This window comes from Dendropsophus ebraccatus, chromosome 5, assembly GCF_027789765.1.
Source record: "Dendropsophus ebraccatus isolate aDenEbr1 chromosome 5, aDenEbr1.pat, whole genome shotgun sequence".
NCBI lineage: Eukaryota > Metazoa > Chordata > Amphibia > Anura > Hylidae > Dendropsophus > Dendropsophus ebraccatus.
Window position 1 is genome coordinate 133,436,733 of NC_091458.1, and position 21,845 is coordinate 133,458,577.

The 21,845-nt window shown below is 44.0% G+C and overlaps 1 protein-coding gene across 5 annotated transcripts in view; it reads left to right on the forward strand.

Annotated features, from left to right (window-relative positions):
* Nucleotides 1–21,845, forward strand: part of KCNQ4 (potassium voltage-gated channel subfamily Q member 4) — a 133,709-nt gene that overhangs the window by 83,137 nt on the left and 28,727 nt on the right. For all 5 annotated transcript variants that reach the window (XM_069971310.1, XM_069971311.1, XM_069971312.1 and 2 more), the window contains exons 3-7: nt 9,259–9,385; nt 17,066–17,241; nt 17,746–17,871; nt 20,838–20,948; nt 21,060–21,155. In XM_069971310.1, the coding sequence (XP_069827411.1) occupies nt 9,259–9,385; nt 17,066–17,241; nt 17,746–17,871; nt 20,838–20,948; nt 21,060–21,155 (636 nt within the window). The remainder of the gene's footprint in view (nt 1–9,258; nt 9,386–17,065; nt 17,242–17,745; nt 17,872–20,837; nt 20,949–21,059; nt 21,156–21,845) is intronic.

Consider the following 21,845-nt stretch of genomic DNA (forward strand, 5'->3'; position numbering starts at 1 on the left):
GAGAAGATTACAGGATGTAGTGTTTTGCAGGGCTGCCTTTTCTCGGTGCTCTCTCACCCCCCCTTGGCCCCTTCCTACTCCATAGAACATAATGGACACTTAAATCCTGCTTATCCTGAAGGGTGGCGGGGGGGGGAGGAAAACAGCTTTTTGAGTACAGAAGGAAACTCTTTTGCTTAATAAAACCTATTAGAGAGCTTCTTAAAATCACTTGTACTATTGATATCTTTGATACTTGTTCATTTCTATAAAATGACATTGAAATGCCAGTTATGCTTTAAGACAACCTCTTTAATGCAATAGCCCCCCCCCCCCATCACCCCCTGCCCAAGCCTATTGAAAAGTAAGCAAGGAGTGTGTACAGAAAACCTACAGCCTTTAAAGGGGTTATCCAGCGCTACAAAAACATGGCTACTTTCCGCCTACTCTTGTCTCCAGTTTGGGTGGGGTTTTGAAACTCAGTTCCATTGAGGTAAGTGGAGCTTAATTGCAAACCGCACCTGAACTGGAGACAACCGCAGGGGGGAAAGTGGGCATGTTTTTGTAGCGCTGGATAACCCCTTTAATAATAAGTGCACACACAATCCAGCTCCACTATAAATTGACTATCTTCCACCCTCGGTGAGAAAAAGACAGAAAAAAGTTTCAAAGTTTCCAATTTTAGAAGTGTTTATATAATTCTTCTATCTTTATTGCTTCTCCAAGAAGAAAAACACTTAACATTTACCAAAGTCGATGTATTTTTACTACTCATGGTGATCTTATTCATGGTCAAACTACCATTGGACCTCGTACACCATTTAAAGGGATAGTGATCACTTGTAGTGTAGCAATGTGTGAAACATATAACAATACCTTCAAAGTGTTTGCAGTCTGCAGCTTTATATAATGAGGCAGTGATCACTTGTAGTGTAGTGATGTCTGAAGCATATAACAATACCTGCAAACCTGACTTTTACCTTCCAGTCCTGACTTTTTTGCATTCTACGTCTGTGTCCACCTATCATTTGCAGGTCTTGGGGTTTCACTTTCATTTCGATCCCAGTTATTGACCTTAGGGCAAACAATCTTTCTAAACTTTTTAACTGAAAACATCAATTTGAGAGACACATAAAGGTGACACTATTGTAAACCACAAAAAACATCACAAACCACGTCCATAGAATGTCTTGTCTAGTAATATATTTAGGTTTTTTTTTCTCTTTATATAGCCTTCTATGAGGTCAAGAACCCTCCAGTATGTGTCTAAGTTGAGCTACACAAGCCCCTTTTGTATGGTTTGCTGCGTGTTTCCAGTCCCCCTTCTCTTTGTCCCAAACGGCTGACGTCAGGAGTACTCACTCCGGAGGCAAAGTCTAAAATAAGAAGTCCTTGTGTCTCTCCTTTGATTGAGCACAGTTGTCTTTGCTTGTGGAAAGGTTCTAGAGATAGCATTGGACACATTGCTGATGTTTGGGAAACCAGACCCACCCTGAACTATCAAATCAATAGATTAAGGGAATGGATCAGTGTCACCTACTTGTCCGTCATAACACAGACTGTCCTGATTTTCCTGCATATACCGTAGTCATTTTATTGTTGGAGGAGGATGTGGCTTTAGAATATCATTTTGGCGTATCTAGTTTGACCTTTGATGAAGCTGCTATATTTTTATTATGCTATATATGTTCAAATGCAATGCGCTAAAAAAAACAACAGAATATACAATTACAAGACAAAATAAGCAAAACACTTTTTGCATTGAGTACCAAGAAAATGGGATCTGATTATCATCTAAGTCACGGTGATAGACAAGAACAGTCTAAACTAATACCTGAACTAAGCTACAACTAAATCTGAACTAATGTCTTTCATTGAACATATTAACATCCACAGTGTAAGGAGAAAAGGTATAAAAAAACAAACATTTAATGCCATATAGATCCTATATTGGCATCCATCACCTCCATTGAAGATTCCTGTAGCTTTCTAAAATGCCTTGCGCAACTGGAGCAAGCTGGAGACCAATCATTCAGCATTTGAATACTGGGGGGCTGAGGAAGTTCGAAGCAGCCCTAGGGAGTCCAATAATACATGGATATAACCATCTCTAGTACACACTACTATGGCCTAATGATCGCGCCTTCACTTCTTTGTCAGACTTATCTAGCAGTGAGAGCCCGCTCAGCCAATCCCTGACTAAGATGGGACAGTGCCATGGCCAGTGATTGGCTAAGTGGGCTGGTACTGCTAGATGAGTCTGTCTCGGAAATGGAAGCAAATGTTTAGTCGGGGACCGTAGATTATGTAAGAGGAGACCGGGGAAGCATGAAAAGGTAAGAATAGCCTGTTTGTTATATTCTGTGCTTGGGCAGAACAATCTAAAAGTTAGTAAGGCATATTTCTGTGATGTACCCCCGGGGATGTTATATCGGAGGAGCAGCCGGTCACTTGCTAGGTGGTCAGGTGTAACTCCACTCTGGAGGTGGTTGGCCGAGATACAGCCGGACCTTGAGGTGTTAACTCGTGACGCCAGTGCCTGAAAGGCACACAGGTGTGATGGCTGCTTTTATTTTATAAGGCCGGTTGTACCCTTTCCCCTGTGGTCAGTGTGCTACCGGGTCCCTTGGGATGATATCACGGATGGCCAGAGTGGTGTAGTGACTAGAGATGAGCGAACTGCTCGGACTTTTGGTCCGAAAGCAGTTCGTTCTCTCATCATGCCTTTGATCCCGGCTGCATACTTGCGCTCACAGGAATTTGCGGCCAGGATATTCCAGGGAATCCCTGTTGAATTCCCTGGAATATCCTGGTCGCATATTCCCGTGAGCGCAAGTATGCGGCCGGAATCAAAGGCATGATGAGAGAGCGCCGATGCCGGTCCACTCATCTCTAGTAGTGACCCTCCAGGATGTTAGGACCTGCCACCCACAGAATGGGGAAGTGTCCCAAGGTTGCGGTGTGTTCTGTGTTGGTGGATTGCAAGTAATCACGGTGGATTGCGAGTCTTTTAAGTATAAAATAGCCGGTTTTCTATTTGCAAATGTGCAGCAGATAATACCGAGTCAAAGATATGAGGTTTCTCTGGATAAAGCTACTTGACTAAAGATACTTGACAATACAACGACCTGATCTGTAGAAGAAGTGCAGTGTAGGATATAGTTGTGTTGGTTGAGTTGTGCTGAGTGATACAAGAGGCAGAGTAGGTAAAAGAAGAGCCTGTGGAGCCTTATTGAACAGTCTTGAAACACAGGACCAGTCAGATATCCCTCTGGGAAGGACACAGCCAAGGGGTGGCTTCTGTAAGGAAACCACCTAAACCACCATATTAAGTGGCCCTATAAGTCAGTGTAATGACAAGGGTAAAACGAAGGCCAGGTAACCATCCACATACAGCTGTTTCGGGGTGTTGCCCCTCATCAGTTTGGAGCAGGATTCTGGCTAGGTGGGAGCAATGCCTAATAGAGCCATAAGAGAAACAGACCGGTGATCTCAGGGAGACCAGCCAACACTGCCGGCTGCTAGTGAAAGAGCTCAATGCAGTGAAATCCTAGGTTCATTGCCCCCTGGGAAACATGAATATGCAAAAGAGGAGCCCGTGGAGCCTCATTGAAGAGTCTCGAAACTCAGGACTAGCCAGATATCCCTCCGGGAAGGACCCAGAAGGAACCACCATATTAAGTGGCCCTATACAAAGGAGCAGAGTAGCAGAGAGGAGGATGCCGTGAGACTCTCAACCCATGTAGTACTTTGCTCCGGGATGTTGGAGGATGAGGTAGAATACTTAGAAGAAGAACACCTATTTCCATGTATTGACTCTAGAATTAGTCTTCACACCACCTTATGCCCACTAGACTTGGCTTAACCTTCCTAATGGGTGACAGGCCCCAGATCTTGTCACCTGGTATGAGCGGAATGCTGAGGGTTCCCTGCTGACACCCACGCTGCGAAACAGAGTTCCCAGGCTTATTGCAACTTTGCTTTGTCAGGATCAGTTCCTAGCTCTTTGGCTCTTTTGTGGATACTGCCCTGCTCTGTGACTTCTCCTTGTCCTCGGCGTGGGTTGAGGTTGTCTCTGGCTGGTCTTCTCTTAAGAGGAGTTTAACAGTGCATAGTGCTATGTAGCTTTACTAGTGAAGAAGTTGTGAGAGGCGCGCTGTCTTGTGTCCTTCCCATGTGGGGTACTGACTAAGACTGACCAGAGGTACGGGGACCTGGCAGAGGGCCAGGGCCCAGATACGACCACTGTGGAGAGCTATCTAGCTTGTGTCCTTCCTCTGCAATGTCCAGAACGAAAGACCTTTGCTCTTCCTTCACCCATGTGACTTACTTCCTCCCCAGCTTGTAAGGTGCGCTGTGAGTGGGTGAAGAGTGCAACAGAAGAAGAAAGGAGGGAGATAATAGGAAAAAAGCTAGACTCCTACTGGTTTAAAGATTCAGGTGACACACAGAAAACAATAACTCTTTACAGTCCTTCAGCTGTGGAGCTTCCATATACATATATAATATAGCAACATCTAGCGGCGAACTTTAGTACTACTTTCATCACCACAACAGTAAAATAAGTACAGACTTTTGCGAAGGGTGGATATATACATAACACCTGTGGTAGGACACCACACTTACTTTTCCTTCCTGGACATGGACTTTTTCTTACTATCATGTGGATATTTACTCATTGTACTCAATAAAAGATAAAAGCATTACAACTGTTCATATGCTATTCGTTTAGTTCTCTTTGTCTCTAATTGTGACTTAGTTAAAGCGAATGTACCATCAGGTACATCGCTTTGGGTTTTTTATATGAATAGACCAGTGACGGCATGGGGATGATGGTGCCACAGTCCTTTTTTGAACCGAGGCTTGCTTGCCGTGCACGGCGCGAAACCCCCTCGCATCTATGATGCGGCTCCATTAGAATTAGTGGAGCCGCTTTAAAGATGGTAGGGGAGATCTTCACACTGGGGTCCCCATCCAGTGTGACGATCTCCCCTCCCATCTTTGACGCGGCTCAATTGATTCCAATAGAGCCGCATCATAGATGCGAGGGGGTTTCACGCCGTGCATGGCAAGCGAGCCTCGGTTCAAAAAAAGGACTGTGGCACCGGCATCCCTGTCTATTCATATAAAAAAGGCACAAAGTGATGTACCTAAGGGTACTTTTGTGTTAACAATCAGACCGTATTATATTGATCATGAATGCGGAATCCATTTCTAAAGGGTTCACTTACTTTTTTTTGCCATTGTGGACTTAGACGATTCTTTTTCTAGGCTGGAATAATTAGATATTTTGACACCAGACGTTCTCAGTGTAAAATACTGCCAAGCACACGTCAGGCAGACATAACAGAAGCCATGTTTTATACCTAATGTATTATCTTCCTCACCTTTAAGCAGCTTTAGCGGTATAAAAGCTCCTATACTCTACAAACCCAAGTTTCAGCAAACTCTTGGGAACACACTTTGCAAACTGTAATTACAAGAAAAAGCTGCAGGAGATTGTGCTGAGACGAGGCATTCATAGACTGGAACTAGCTTGGGAGGTTTTTAAAAGTTGAATAGAAAAGAAAATCACAAAGAAGCATTCCATTTGAATGTTTGGACCAAATAGTGATCACCTAGATACAAAGGGAATGTAATGTATATAGGTTGTGTAAAGCTTAGAGGCATCTCATACAAAGGGAGCCTGTAGAATATTATGCAATCTTTTAGCTTGTACAGAGATTGCCGCAAGAAGCGCGATCATGTTCATGTTATATGTATAATGTCTAATGTAAGGCGGCATGCCAACAAGAGTTCAGAGTTCGCTTTAGGATTAATATTTTGAATTTCATCCAAATTAATCCATACAGTTTTTTTTTATTTATAATTCCTAAACCAGTGCTATGTAAATTTCTTTTTCTTTCAAATCAACTGGTTTCAGAAAGTTATATAGATTTGTAATTTACTTCTACTTAAAAATCTCAAATCTTCCCATACTTATCGGCTGCTGTATGTCCTGCAGGAAATGTTGTTTTCTTTTCAGTCTGACACAGTGCTCTCTGCTGCCATCTCTGTCCGAGACAGGAACTGTCCAGAGCAGGAGAGGTTTTCTGGTTTAATGATTTTATTATGTTTTTAAGAACATATTACAGAAAATAAAGGGGGACATGTATCAACGGGCGTACATTTTTTTCGGCGGAAAGTGCCTATTTGTGCATGATTTTCTTCGCAAATGGCCGATTTGCAAATAAAATATTCGCAAATCGGCACTTTCTGCCGGCTACGCCGGGGGGTGTGTGTGTGTGAAGGGGGCGGAACGGAGGGCGGGGACTCAAAGTCACCATTCGTTCCACCAAAAGATACGCCGAAAACCTACCCCAGTCCTCAGCTGGCATAGGTTTTCGGCTGTGCGCAACGGAGTGCACGTGATTTATGTAGAGGCAGTCCGCCTCTACATAAATCCCTGTAGCGCCGGAGATGCGAGGACATTTTTAAGTCCGGTGTAAAAAACGTCGGACTTAATAAATGTCCCCCAAAGTCTATAAGCACTGATTAATGCGCCAACAGTAAAGTAAACATGTTTGTATAAAATTGTGGGAACATACATTCAGCATGGTAGAATTACATTAGGTGTACCACCTCTACGACAAGTAAAAGAGATAATAGATAAGCAGAAGAGGTCTTCTATGGAGAGTTGCTGCTGCTCTGAACAGTTCCTGTCTCGAACAGAGGTGGCAGCAGAGAGCACTGTGTCAGACTGGAATGAATAAACCACTTCCTGCAGGACATACTGTACAGCAGCTGATAAGTAATGGAAGACTTGAGATTTTTAAATAGAAGTAAATTACAAATCTACATAACTTTCTGAAACCAGTTGATTTAAAAGAAAAATATTTTCACTGGATAACCCCTTTAACTCTGCTATGCCAAGTCAACTTGATGTATCTGAAAGGAATTCATAGTTATCTCCAATTAAAGGGAAGCTCTGTTATGTAGATTTATAATTGACTTCTTTTTAAAAATCTCAAGTTTTCTGGTACTTATCAGCTGCTGTATGTCCTGCAGGAAGGGATGTATCCTTTCGAGTCTGACACAGTGCTCTCTGCTGCCACCTTTGTCTTTGTCAGGAGGTAGAGAGATTTGCTACTGATCTGAACAGAGGTGGCAGCAGAGAGCACTGTGTCAGACTGAATAGAATACACCACTTCCTGTAGGACATACAGCAGCTGATAGGTACTGGAATATTTGACTCATGCCATTCTTACAAATATGACAACTGGTGCTGAACCTCATAGTATAATAGTAAATTGCCAAATACATTGTACATTGTCTAATAGTGTAAATATTTTATGTTTCATTGGATTTTTTGTAGCCGTTTGTTGGTGACAGGTTATTATAGCATTCACACTTTTATTTCAATCTACAAAAGGCCCAAGCTTCCCTCTGTGACAGCCACATGACATCTTTCATGGAAAGTGATCACTAGATCAGAGGGACAAAAGGCATCAGTATGAAGGAGCGCAGGGAACAGTTCACAGGGGAAGCTCTAGTTTTCACCAGAGATTGTATTTCTTTCATTAGGGCTGACATAGAGGAAGAGATCCCGAAGGAGATGAAGGTAGCGTAGCCGAGAGTTCCACAACATCACAGCCCACCACACACATGTGAAGTAGGACACCTTTGCCTCTGTCATTAATAAGATGCCTTTTATACTTACTTTATCCCAAACTCAAAACAAAAAAAAAAATAGTTGCCACTTACACAGAAATATTGTAACATATGTGTTATTAAACTTCTTGGTGACTTATATCAGTTGCCAACAGAATCCAGTGGCTTTGTTACCCACTGTCGATAAGTGTGGGTGTCTTCAAGTTGCCTATCTTCTCATGGTCTCCTAAAATGATATAACCCTTTTTCTGAAATCAAGGAGGCACGCACCTCTACATAGATCCAGAATGGGTGTGCACTGGTGGGGCCCAGGCCCTTTTACATGGGCAGAGGGATTCCGATGAGGAATGCCAATTACACGGATCAGCTCTAGTTTACTAAACCTTCACATGGTTCCATTAATTGTGCAGCCGTGCCACGCGAACAATCAATGGATCCGTAATACAGCCCTTAAAGAAGAAGTCCAGTGGGAGGGGGGCTTGGGGGAATCATTTTGGGCAGGGGGTGGGGGGAACATAATAAAGAAAGTTCAGCCCACTCATCCAATGTGTGACTACAGTGGTGTCCTGCCCCAGGTACTGACTGGCTGAGCGGAGCATTTGTCAGCTGGGTCGTGACGTATTATGTTCCCCCCATTTTTCCCACCCCCTGCTGGACGTCTGGCCAAATTAATAATTACTAGAGATGAGCGAACCTCGACCTTGAGTCCATCCGAACCCGAAATTTCGGCATTTGATTAGCGGTGGCTGCTGAAGTTGGATAAAGCCCTAAGGCTATGTGGAAAACATGGATATAGTCATTGGCTGTATCCATGTTTTCCAGACAACCTTAGAGATTTATCCAAGTTCAGCAGCCCCAGCTAATCAAATGCCGATGGACTCGAACCCGAACCCTGTTCGCTCATCTCTAATAATTACACATCTTAGAGTAGATGGGGGAAACATAACAAAAAAACCTATAGTTACCGATTCCCGTGCCCTTGCATCAAGAAGCTTCCCGATTCCAATGTCATCTTTCTATTTCTTACTATTTTATGACCCAACAGGAAAGGGTGGGAAATAGCCTACTCAGCCAGTCAGTGACTTCAGTGGTGTCCCATCCCGGTCACTGATTGGCTGAGCATCCATCAGCCAGGTTGTGATGTAGCAGGGAGGAGAGATGGATAATCCTGTAAGGTATCCAGGAGCAGAATGCTGCGCTGCAAAGGCACGGGGACAAGTAAGTATAGGTTGTTTGTTATGTTCCCCTACCCTCTGCATGATTTATTTTTCCCATGGAATTTGCAGCACATCTGCAGCAGATTTGGAGCTGTGTTCAGTTATTTAGACCGGATCTGCTGCACCATCAAATCCACTGCCATACGTATGTGTGAAGCTACCCTCAGTCTGGATACTCATTGACTAGTCAGTAGAGATGAGCCAGTCTCAAACATGCCATAGACTTCCTAGGGATGCATTCTGCAGCCAATGAAACGCTGCACGCTCGGGACTGCATGAACCCGAGCACGCTTGAGATTTGCTCATCTCTACTAGTCATTTATCCTTTCTCTAAAGCCACATTTTTTCACTTGCAAGCTATTACATTTATAGTAGTATTATTTTACATTGACATGTTGTTTTTTTGTTTTAGGAATTTGTGATGATTGTAGTGTTTGGGATGGAGTATGTGATCCGCATTTGGTCTGCCGGGTGTTGCTGTCGCTACAGAGGATGGAAGGGACGTCTGAGATTTGCAAGGAAACCTTTCTGTGTTATCGGTAAGATCCACTTTTCCCTCTTCTTCCTGCAGTCTATGTTATATGACACTGGCCAGTCTTTCTTAGTATTTTACACTTTTGATTTCTCTATGTACTTGTCTCCCAGAATTTTCCGGACTGCACCTTTGCTCTGTATTTCGATTCTCCTTTTTGTATAATTCTCCAGATGTTATAATTCCTAAGGGACAAAGCCTTTTCCCTCTCCACATCCTCCCCGTCAGCAGAACAGCTGCAGATTGGGGTTTTGTCTCCCATTGTAGTAGCATTGGAGAATATGGAGAGGTGGGTTAATGGAAGATATTGCAGAGCCAGCATTGTCATGGCTAATAGATGGACTTTGTAAAGAGAAAAAGGCTGTTCAGCAAATTTTAAACAATAAGCATCACAGTGTCTTTTTACTATGAGAACACAGTACCATAAGGCAGTGTCCTTAACCTCTGTCACACCAGTAAATATTCTGAAAATTCTGTTCGCTGTGTCTGATGCCTGTCTCCGAGAGAGCTGGATCGCAGCCAGTTAGATCTTCCACTAACATATTGTCAGGCTGGGACACAGGGACACAGGACAAGTGAAGCCTCTTGGAGTGATCGGCTCCTTAGCAGGCCGACCCCAACCTGAAGACTGGTTGCTGGGCTGATATAAGTGAAACACAAAGACATGACAACACAAACACAATAATCGCAGGGTCAACTAGCTGGGTTGGTAACTATAGGTCTCAGTACAGAATCGGAACTCAGGGGGAATAGTCAGAAAGTCCACCCAAAATCAGGATACCAGGGACTACACAATCAGGATACAACGCTAGCTTAATCACGCTCTAAACAGGCTCTATCAGAGGCAAAGAGGATGATGAGGAAAGTAGTTTTATGGAGGCTAGAGTCCCAGCCCCAGGTATGATTGGGGCAGAGACCCCAGCCCCCCCCCCCCCCCCCAGCATATTACAGAGCAGACTGATGGTGCCAGCTGCCAGTCAGCACGTCACAGTGGTTAACACCTGAGCCGATTGGCTAAGGGCAGTAAGGCCCTGGCCATGGCAATAGCTAAGGACTCTTTGCCCACGCACCCCTAGCAACTGGCCAAACTGGTTGTCGGGAGCACTGTCACCGGGCTCCCCGCAACCAGCCGGATGCCGGGGATGCCGTAGGCCCTTACAGGAGGCCAGCGGCATGCTCTGGTAGTGCCGGGAGCCGAGCTTAACAGCTGGATCATGACACATATCATTCAGTTTTCTCAAATTCCTTAATCTTTTATATTCCTTGCAGTGCTTTCCTATTCATTGGCCAAATTACTTATCATTACCTCTCTGCCACTGTCGTTCTAAAATTCACCAGGTCCCTGATGATCTTCAGTTCCTGGTCCTGCCTTGACACATAGGTCGTGCCAGCTCAGCCAATCACTGACCTCAGCAAGTGATTGGCCAAGGGGGCATTTTCCATGATGGTCAAGATGAGTTACGTTCTATCTGTTAGACATCAAGTCACTACTGTTTGCAGATTTTGTCAGTAGTAAGTAAGCTCCCATGTGCTCCATTTATTCCAAATACAAAAAAATCTATGAATTTGTATATATGTTTTTTTTTTATCTATTTATTTTTCTTTAACTGAATTGCACAATCAATAAAAAAAAAACCATTCTGAGCTCAAGAAGGTGCACTGTGTTTAGCACTGTTAACTCAGAAGTGACATGTAAGATGAAATAGGGATCCTTTGTCCCCAAAGGGCTATTCACCTGATCTCACACAACACAGTAAATATGCTGAAAGCAGCATTTTTAGTTTATTGCATCTGGTATGGTACGCTGCTTGGTGAACTGAGCATCTGAAATATTTTCACATTCATTGACTCCATCCTCTCCTACGGAATAATCAATATTTGTATGGGATGAATAGACTTAACTTGCTGCATTCTACAATTTTATGGCTTTGATAAATAGTGTACACACACCTTACCGTAAGACCTATGCAGGAAATTCTATTTATTATTCTATATTTATCTCTACGGCGCACATGATCACTACATGCCGCTGTTACGTCTAGTACATCTGTCTATATCAGACAGCGGTCATTGACTGTTGTAACCTATTAAAGCGTGTGGTATCGTTATATTAAATGTCTTCATGTAATGTACAGAAAAATTATACAGAACGTATTAACTCTTAACCCCTTAACATCAGTGGACGTAAATGTATGCCATGGAAGTCTGTGTCTTAATGACGCATGGTGTACAGTTACACCATTATCGGTAGGGGCTTAGCTCACTTCATAGAAGGTGAGGACCGGCTTCTATTAGCAGCTGGGTCCTCACCATTTATGACGGCCTGGTGTGATCATGCGGCTGCCTGCCATTAACCCCTTCAGTGCCGCAATTGCTGCATTTACTTTACAGAAACAGAAGCTGAATGTGTGTGTTTCCTTCAGTTTCTCTGACTGCCGGAGGAGTAACACTTACCTCTGTGCTGTCAGTTCACAATTTTCACATAGGGCCACATGTATCATCCGGCGACTGGCTGATTTTCGGCGGAAAGTGCCGATTTGCGTCTTTTTTTAAGCAAAAATGGCGGATTTGCGAATAAAATATTCGCAAATCGGCACTTTCCGCCGAGTACGCCAGGGGGCGGAAAGGGGGCGGAAAAGGGGCGGAGAGTGGGCGGAACGGAGGGCGCGGACTCAGAGTCCGCGCGATTTATCATCCGTTCCGCCAAAATGTACGCCGAAAACCTACTCCAGTCCTCAGCTGGCGTAGGTTTTCGGCGGTGCGCAACGTCGCGCACGGGATTTATGTAGAGGCAGTCCGCCTCTACATAAATCTCCGTAGCGCCGGAGCTGCGGGGGCATTTTTACGTCCGGCGTAAAAAACGCCGGACTTAATAAATGCCTCCCATAGAGTCTGGCAGGCTCTATATCAGGGGTGGGGAACCTTTTCCATGTCGAGGGCCGGTCGGGCCTTAATAAAATCATTCGAGGGCCGCACTCAATGTTATACCGTGCGCGGCAGTTAGTAGTATTGTTCCCCTAATGCCCCTGCTATTGTAGTTAACCCTCTGTGATGCCCCTTGTACCTGATTTGAATCCTTAGTGATGTCCCTTGTGGCCTAGTTAACCCCCCCAGTCATGTCCCTGGTAGCCTAGTTAACCCCCCCCAGTCATGTCCCTGGTAGCCTAGTTAACTCCTCAGTCATGTCCCTGGTGGCCTAGTTAACCCCTCAGTCATGTCCCTGGTAGCCTAGTTAACTCCTCAGTCATGTCCCTGGTGTCCTAGTTAACTCCTCAGTCATGTCCCTGGTGGCCTAGTTAACCCCCCCAGTCATGTCCCTGGTAGCCTAGTTAACTCCTCAGTCATGTCCCTGGTGGCCTAGTTAACCCCCCCAGTCATGTCCCTGGTAGCCTAGTTAACCCCTCAGTCATGTCCCTGGTGGCCTAGTTAACCCCTCAGTCATGTCCCTGGTGGCCTAGTTAACTCCTCAGTCATGTCCCTGGTGGCCTAGTAACCCCCCCAGTCATGTCCCTGGTAGCCTAGTTAACCCCCCAGTCATGTCCCTGGTAGTCTAGTTAACCCCCCAGTCATGTCCCTGGTGGCCTAGTTAACCCCCCAGTCATGTCCCTGGTGGCCTAGTTAACCCCCCAGTCATGTCCCTTGTGGCCTAGTTAACCCCCCAGTCATGTCCCTGGTAGCCTAGTTAACCCCCCAGTCATGTCCCTGGTAGTCTAGTTAACCCCCCAGTCATGTCCCTGGTGGCCTAGTTAACCCCCTAGTCATGTCCCTTGTGGCCTAGTTAACCCCCCCCCCCCAGTCATGTCCCTGGTAGCCTAGTTAACCCCCCCCCCCCCAATCATGTCCCTGGTAGCCTAGTTAACCCCCCCCCCCCAATCATGTCCCTGGTAGCCTAGTTAACCCCCCCCCCCCCCAGTCATGTCCCTGGTGGCCTAGTTAACCCCCAGTGTCTGCCCCAAATGAAAAAAATAAACATCCCACTCACCTTTCCTCCGCTCCCACGCTGTCCAGGTCCTCTTCTCCCTCCTCTCTTCCATGCCGGTCTTCTCCTGCAGGCGGCGCGCGATGAAATGACGTCATCGCGCGCGGCCCGCAGGAGTCAGAAGACGTGCGCCGCTCTGCGCCGCGCTGGTGAGGCAGGAGCCGGCATACAACACATCTTCCTGTGTCTGTGCCAGCTCCTGCCTCACCAGCGCGGCGCACGTCACAGGAGGGCAGGAGTCAGAAGATGTGCACCGCTCTGAGGGGAAGGAGCCGGCACTCACAGCATCCTCCTGGCAGCTGTCACAGACACAGGAGGATGCCCTGTGTGTCGGCTCCTTCTCCTCCAGAGCGGCGCATGTCACAGGGGAGCCGCGGGCCACATCCGGAGGTGTCAGGGGCCTGATGCGGCCCGCGGGCCGGAGGTTCCCCACCCCTGCTCTATATGAAGATCGCCGATAACACTGATCAATGCAATGCAATAGCATAGCATTGACCAGTGTACGCAATCTAATGATTGCATGTAGTAGTCCCCTAGGGGGATTTAAAAAGTGGAAAAAAATAAATAAAAAAAGTTAGGGCTTCCCACAATCACAGCAGAAATTTTATAATAAAAGCTGTTACTGTACAAATTACGTCCATCATTATGAAATAACGACATGAAAAGACATAGACATAGATAGACATAGCCTATCCTTTGATCTGGTACGTACAATGACAATTCATTTGCTGGATATGAGTACAAGCAAACACAATGGGAAACTTATCAATGTTTACCCCAGTAAATGGTTGTAAATAAGGTGCATTTTTTCTGAGGAACGCTAACATATTTTTGATCAAAACAAAGTAAAGTCATAGATTTTGAGCAATAAGGGGTTTGCACCTAAATTTGTGTCTTTTCTACGCCAGAATACTGGCATGCAAGAGTTGATAAATTCTCCCTCCGTATCCCCTGTAAGTTTGTGACCAGCTCCGGCATGTGGCTAATGCAGCAAATCTGCAGAGAAGCCGTCTGGGAATAGAGTATTTTAAACTTGTGTGTGACCTATTTTAATCTGCAGGTGTTGGCGCGGACATGTATATTTAATGAAAAGATACACTTCATATTTTCATACATGATGCATGAAGGTAAAGTGTACTGTTCAGGTGCCAATCTTATGAACTGTACCATTTGATGTGGGATTTGGGTGCCTGCCTGTGTATTGCTTCTGAGGTTTCCGATCTGGTTAGTATGAGTAACAGCAATACCAGTCGTCTGTGCTGCCTACAACGCTATATATCTACAAGCATTAGTAAGTGAAACCACAGGACCCCAGTAATGCAGGAAGAAAAATGTACAGTACAATATCACTACTCTTTGCAGCTAGTAGAGTGTGAAATAAAGCCAGAAAATTTCAGGTGCTCTCTCTTACTAGTATTATTTACTTCAACTCACATGAACTCTGAGAGCATGAACACACTATGGCCGCCTGAGCCAATAATCTAGGTTAGAACCTAGGCCCAAAATGTTAAAATAATAGGCAACCAGCTGAGCCAGTGCATCTAAGGACTTGTTCACATCTGTATTTTAGCACCGTTCATTGCAGGTCCATGTCATTATCATTAAATGAATGATAAATTCATACAAACAGATGTATTATCCGTTTACTTAGAGATGAGCGAACTGAGCCTCCTGAACCCAGATTCGTTCCGAGCTTTGCAAAAAGTTCTGATGATGGCGGATGCTCATCTAAAACACAGAATGAAGAAAATTTTATCACCTGTTCACGCTCCACCGCTGTTCTCCCTTGGGTCCCCGGTGTCTTCAGCTGCTTGTCCAGCCAATCACTGAGATGGGACAGCACCGTGGCCAGTGATTGTGACAACAGCACACTCGGCCAATCACTGGCTGACTGGGATGAGACAGCACCGTGGCCAGTGACTGGTTGAGCAGGCTGTCACTGTTGTCTCTAGAGTTACAGCCCGCTCAGCCAATCAGTGTCCATAGCACTGTCCCATCTTAGTCAGCAATTTGCTAAACGGGATTCTGCAGGGACCAGACATAGGGGGAGCGCGGACTGGTAAGTATACATTGGCAGACTGAAGTAAAACAACAAAACACTTGAATCATTTAGCTGTTTTATTGTTTAAAGTTCAGTTTGGCTGGTTTACATTAAAAAAGTTCGCTCATCTCTAGTTATGTCTTAACGTCCGTTCGCGATCCATCCTTTGAACCGGGAAAATTAGTACATGTATGACTTTTTCCTCTGTTCAATAAATAGACCATAAATGCAACAGAGCCGAACAGACTAAGACCTTCTGTGTCCCACAGAAATAAATGATACACATTTATTTTTGTTTCTTTTTGGTGCCTGAAGGCACCAGACAAATAGAGATCCTCAGCGGAGATGTGAACCCACCCCAATATGTGATACAGGGCATGGCTTCTGTTGGTTTGTTTCTCTTTATAGACCTTTTCAGTACATTTCTACTTAACAATATATTGTATGATGCTTTAGTTTGCTCCGCAGATCCCGCAATGCGATAAGACGCGGCAATCTTTGTGTGAGAGCCTTTGTTTTGGGGCTAAATAATGTCTGTGCAGCCTTTGCTTAAAATAGTAAATAAAGTACTTACCTGTCCATGTTCCCCGGTGTGCTCCAGCCTGTTCCCCACTCACTGGAGCCACCGCTGAAGCTTCTACAACCATCTTTACTGGGTTCACACACAGTATAGTTCAGGCTGTATTTGGTCCTCATGTCAGGTCCTCATAGCAACCAAAACCAGGAGTGGATTGAAAACATTTAATAGCAAATATTTGCTGTTATTTTAAAACAACGGCTGTTGTAATGAAATAATGGCCGTTATTTACTGTTATATGGCGGCCATCCACTCAATTTCAACATTGTGTGAACAGAGCCTTTCTGTGTTTTTAATCCACTCCTGGTTTTGGTTGCAATGAGGACCTGACATGAGGACCAAATACTGCCTGAAATATACTGTGTGTGAACCCAGCCTTAAAGTGATTGATCACTCAGCCAATCACTAACTGAAACAATACAGTCCCATGGCCAGTAATTGGCTGAGTGGCCTATCACTTTAGAGACGAGTATAGTAGCTTCAGCGACAACTCCTGTCAGCAGGGAGCAGACAGGAGGACACTGGGGAATGTGAACAGGTAAGTATATATCTTTATTATTTTCTATATGCTTTAACTCACACCTCCTATTACACATAGCGATGCGCTATCAGCGGCCAATGATTTCATAAAATGCAGAAAGACAACGATCAGCCAATGATCAGCTCCACGGCTAATCGTGGTCTTTATTACACAGTGCAATATCACCCGATTCTGCCTGATTGGGTATAGTCACCCATGTAATAGGGCCCTTACACAGTGATCCCAATTTACTGTGATTTTCTTTTACTGTCCAGGCCTATTGTAAAACACTGTAATTCAGGTGCATTTTAACATCCAAACTAAAGTTGCAACATTCAGCAGCTTTGATTCATGAAACATCTGATTTACTTGTATTTCCTACAAAATAAAAAAGGGATGGTTTTTATTTCTTTCTCTGGATAGTCATGGTAAATTGGGTGCAAGACTCTATAATCAGTCAGTACTGTAAAAGTAAAAAAAAAAATTTCTGTAGGAACCTGCTAATGTGTCTCTCTAGTGATGTAGGATCATTTAACTGATTCTTTATCCATTCTTCTTCCTAACCTGTAGATTTCATAGTCTTAATAGCATCACTGGCAGTGATTGCAGCCGGGACACAAGGTAACATCTTTGCAACTTCAGCTCTGCGCAGCATGAGATTTCTACAGATCTTGCGCATGGTGCGCATGGACCGAAGGGGCGGTACCTGGAAATTGCTAGGCTCAGTGGTGTATGCTCACAGTAAGGTAAGAGACTGGTATATAGAAAATAACATAGAGATAAAGAATATCACAGTTAACAGCATAAACAATAGATATATGATGAAGTATTGCAACGTCATATTGAAGCAATCAAAAAAATGGATGTTTAAAGGGAAACTATCAGCGGGTTAGATGAATCAGCTTATGCATACCTGAATATGCATAAGTAGGTTTGAAGATAGGAGGCAGCGGGCAGATAGAGCAGTGCTCTGGGGGGCCTTAGAGCTCATTTATATATTTTAATCGGATTAAATTCCTTGAAAATGGCGGGACATTACTATAACAAAAGCGGAGCCAGAAAGGGGAGCAGCTACAGGGAGATATCAGCAAGTTCATATGGACGATTTGTATGTGTGGTTTCCCTTTAAGGGGTTAGAAAATGCAAAATATGTGGTTTCTTTTTGTTTGCGTGTTGACTTTCTGTTAAATTTCTTTAAGTTTCTGAAACATCTATAAACCTTTTTCTTTTACGCTTCCCCTGTACTGCAGGAGCTGATCACTGCATGGTACATTGGTTTTCTGGTGCTAATTTTTGCCTCCTTCCTGGTGTACCTGGCGGAGAAAGATGCAAATACTGAATTTTCAACCTATGCTGACTCCCTTTGGTGGGGGACTGTGAGTATTCTAGAATTACTTTTTTCATAAACTGATATGTAGAATAATATAATGTTTTGTATGCAATATAATTTGATGGAAATTAAAGTATATTTGCGGCTTCAGAAAAAAGAAATATTCTCACAGGTAAAAATCCTCTTTAGTAACCCTCGCACCACAAACCTTTATTAAGGTGCTCCCAGACAAATTTTTTTGTGTTTTTATGGCCTCCAAAAAAAGCCAGAAAAACTGCCAAATATTATTTTTCTGGCGTTTGACCTTAGGTGTAAATGTTTTTTTGCCTTTGGTGTTTTTGAGACGAACAGAAGAGATTCCATTGAACTCTATGGGAGAGAAAAGCCACAGTTTGCAGAAAAAAAACATGAAACCCTCAAGATGTTGTGTTTTGGAAAAAAACTACCACAGAGAGGAGAGAAAAACGCTAAGAAAAAAAAACCCGCCAAGCATGGCATTTCATAAAAAGCCATTGACTTGCAGCTCAAACCCACCAGCCTCAAACCAAAGTTTAAAAAAAGCAAAAAGCTTATAGCAGTCCGGGCCACTGATTTATTTATTTTTTTATTTTATTTTTTTTTTAAAGCATTTCTCTATAGCATGTCAAAAGTTTTTTTGAAAACCGCAAGCCTTGTAGCTCAGTACTTTAAATATTCCAAATTTTCACTGCAGCAATAAATAACTTTTTATTTCATCCTTAAAATAGTAAACTGACACGTGAATAAAATTATTGTCAAATCCGGCCAAACTATGATAGAAAACAATAAAATATCAGATGAACAATACTAGGCCATAGGAATTAGTTTATGCTTTCAGAATGGCTGAAACATGGCCCTAAATTTTCAATCGTAGATATGCTTGTTAGGCTGAATGGAACAGACCTGTCTGCCCCAGATGAAGTGCAGGTGCAGAGCTGCTTATAGGACATGCTCTTAAAATGCTGTCACAAGAAATTACTGGCAGAACACATCTGTTATAGAAGAATTCGGGTCCTGTAATACTCATTGGGCTCATTTTTGTATCCAAATTATGGTTGCAAGTCCTGAACCATAGATAAGTATGATCTTGTTAGTTCTGGTGTGTAGACCTGTGTTATTGCGGTCACAATAGACCCGTGATGGCGAACCTATGACACACGTGTCAGCACTGACACGCGTAGCCATAGTCACTGACACGCGGCTGCCATGCTGCATGCCAGCTCCAAGACAGCCCAGCAGCCTTACAGTGTGGCTTGACCCCATGTATTCCCCGCCCCACGTACCGCCTGGACGCAGCTACTGTGACGTCACCCAGCACAGTAGCTGCGTATGGCCGGCCACAGCGGTGCCGCGATCCAGCCCCGTCTTGCTCCTGCCTCCAGCGGGGTCAGGTGGGGTAATGTATGTGGAAGGGTCAGGTTGGGTAGTGTATGGGGAGGGATGGGGGTCAGGTGGGGTAGTGTGTGTGTGGAAGGGTCAGGTAGGGTAGTGTATGGGGAGGGATGGGGGTCAGGTAGGGTAGTGTATAGGGAGGGATGGGGGTCAGGTGGGGTAGTGGGTGTGTGTGGAAAGGTCAGGTAGGGTAGTGTAAGGAGAAGGATGGGGGTCAGGTAGAGTAGTTTATGGGGAGGGATAGGGGTCAGGTGGGGTAGTGTGTGTGGAAGGGTCAGGTAGGGCAATGTATGGGAAGGGATGGGGGTCAGGTGGGGTAGTGTGTGTGTGGAAAGGTCAGGTAGGGTAGTGTAAGTAGAAGGATGGGGGTCAGGTAGAGTAGTTTATGGGGAGGGATGGGGGTCAGGTTGGGTAGTGTATGGGGAGGGATGGGGGTCAGGTTGGGTACTGTGTGTGTGAAAGGGTCAGGTAGGGTAGTGTATGGGGAGGGATGGGGGTCAGGTGGGGTTGTGTGTGTGTGTGTGTGTGTGTGTGTAACAGTCAGGTAGGGTAGTGTAGGGGGAGGGATGGGGGTCAGGTGGGGTGGTTTATGGGGAGGGATGGGGGTTGTGTGTGTGTGGTTTTTACTTTACTTCTCACAATAATTATTTTTGGTTTATTAAGTACAGTATTACGTACAATTACGTATTTTTGTTATTTAAACTACAAATAACGCAAAATTATGGTGTTTTTTCTCGAAGTGACACACCATTTGAGTTATACTCGTTTTTTTGCCGAATGCTGACACACCAAGCTGAAAAGGTTGCCCATCACTGTAATAGACGCACATAATGCTGTCAATGTTATGTTCAAACACATTTCATGCTGTAGGTCCCCAAGCTGATCATGAGGAATTCTAATGACAATCCATTTTTATGTATCAAAATCTAAACTCTTTAAGTCTTTCAAATTGGAATTGGAGATCCTCCAATGCAGAAGATTCTCAAAACGGGAATGGTACGATTATCTTTTTGTTGTTCGGACGCCTGTCAGTGCAATGAGAGCTGCTGTAATAAAAACAATGAAAGGACAGTGAAAAAAAAAGAAGACTGTGTGTGAACAGCTAAAAAAATAACTTCCGGTGCTTCCAATAGACGTACGAAAATAATTGTCATAATCATTATTTTGACGTCCGCTCAGACAATTCCATTGACTTCAATACATTCCTTTGAGGTCAATACATTGCAGCAATAACAGACGTCTTTTTAAATAGAAAAGGATGGAGGCCTTTTCTGTTTTTATAATGTAGTGTGAACATAGCCTGTAAGTGACCATTAGAGATGAGCGAACCTCTGGTACGCTTGGATTCGTCCAAACCCAAACTCCCAGCATTCGATTACCGGTGGCTGCAGAAATGGATGGATTTTCCAGGCCTTCTAGAGCTGCATCCAACTTCTTCAGCCACCAGGAATAAAATGCAGAAAGTTCAGGTTTGGGCAAACCCGAGCATATGTGAGGTACACTCATCTCTAGGTTTTGAGATTATTTGCGTTTCTTTGTTTTTTTTTTTTATAAATCTTCTCTAATCACATATACAGCATTGCTTTATCCATGTTTTAACAGATTACACTTACTACCATTGGTTATGGGGATAAGACACCTCGTACTTGGCTTGGCAGAGTCCTGGCAGCAGGGTTTGCTCTTCTTGGCATCTCTTTTTTTGCACTTCCTGCGGTAAGTTCCTAGAATTAATGTAAACAGACAGTATCTACTTTTTAGATGAGTAGTAAACTACATTATATATTGTATTTTTGCATTATACATTGTATTTTTTTTTTATAACAGGGCATTCTGGGTTCTGGTTTTGCTTTGAAAGTTCAAGAACAACACAGACAGAAACATTTTGAGAAACGTCGGACTCCAGCAGCCAATCTTATACAGGTATCAGATGTTACAGAATCAGAAGAAGATTGTTGGATTCCGTCATTTTCATGCAGTGTCAGGCCAAGTTCACACAGGGTATTTTTCATTAAACAATAGTCGTAGTTTAATGACACTGCGGCACTAGTTTGTATGGAATCACGGCCATGAATAGAGGCCACACAAAATAGACTGTGCACACAATGTAAAGTATGGCTCCAGGCCGCACTTTACATTGTCCTCTATGGCTCATTGGAGTGCGGGAACACCCAAATGTGCCCACATTTTAATTCAAATAAAGTGATGTTTATGCGGCCTGTACTATAGTGTCACACACATCAGCCGTTGTTTGACACTGCAAACACTGGAGAACAAACAACGGCCGATATTCATACATAGTGTGAACATGGCCTCAATCAGTATAATAATAAATAATGGTAGAAGAATTCATAGTTCTTGAAACATTCACATGCAACATTCTCGTGAATACATTTAGACATTCTTATTCCACAGAAAAGTCTGGTCTGAGAGAGTCCAGAGCTTTATTCCTGTCTTCTCCAGGGAATCAGAACACTTGAAAAGAGGAATATGATTAATTCTAATTTGGGTGTCATACTTAAGGCCCTATTACACCAATTGATTATCAGACGTATTTGGCCGATTGTCGGCCTTTACGGCTGGTAATTGTTTTGTGTAATAGCTCCTATTAAA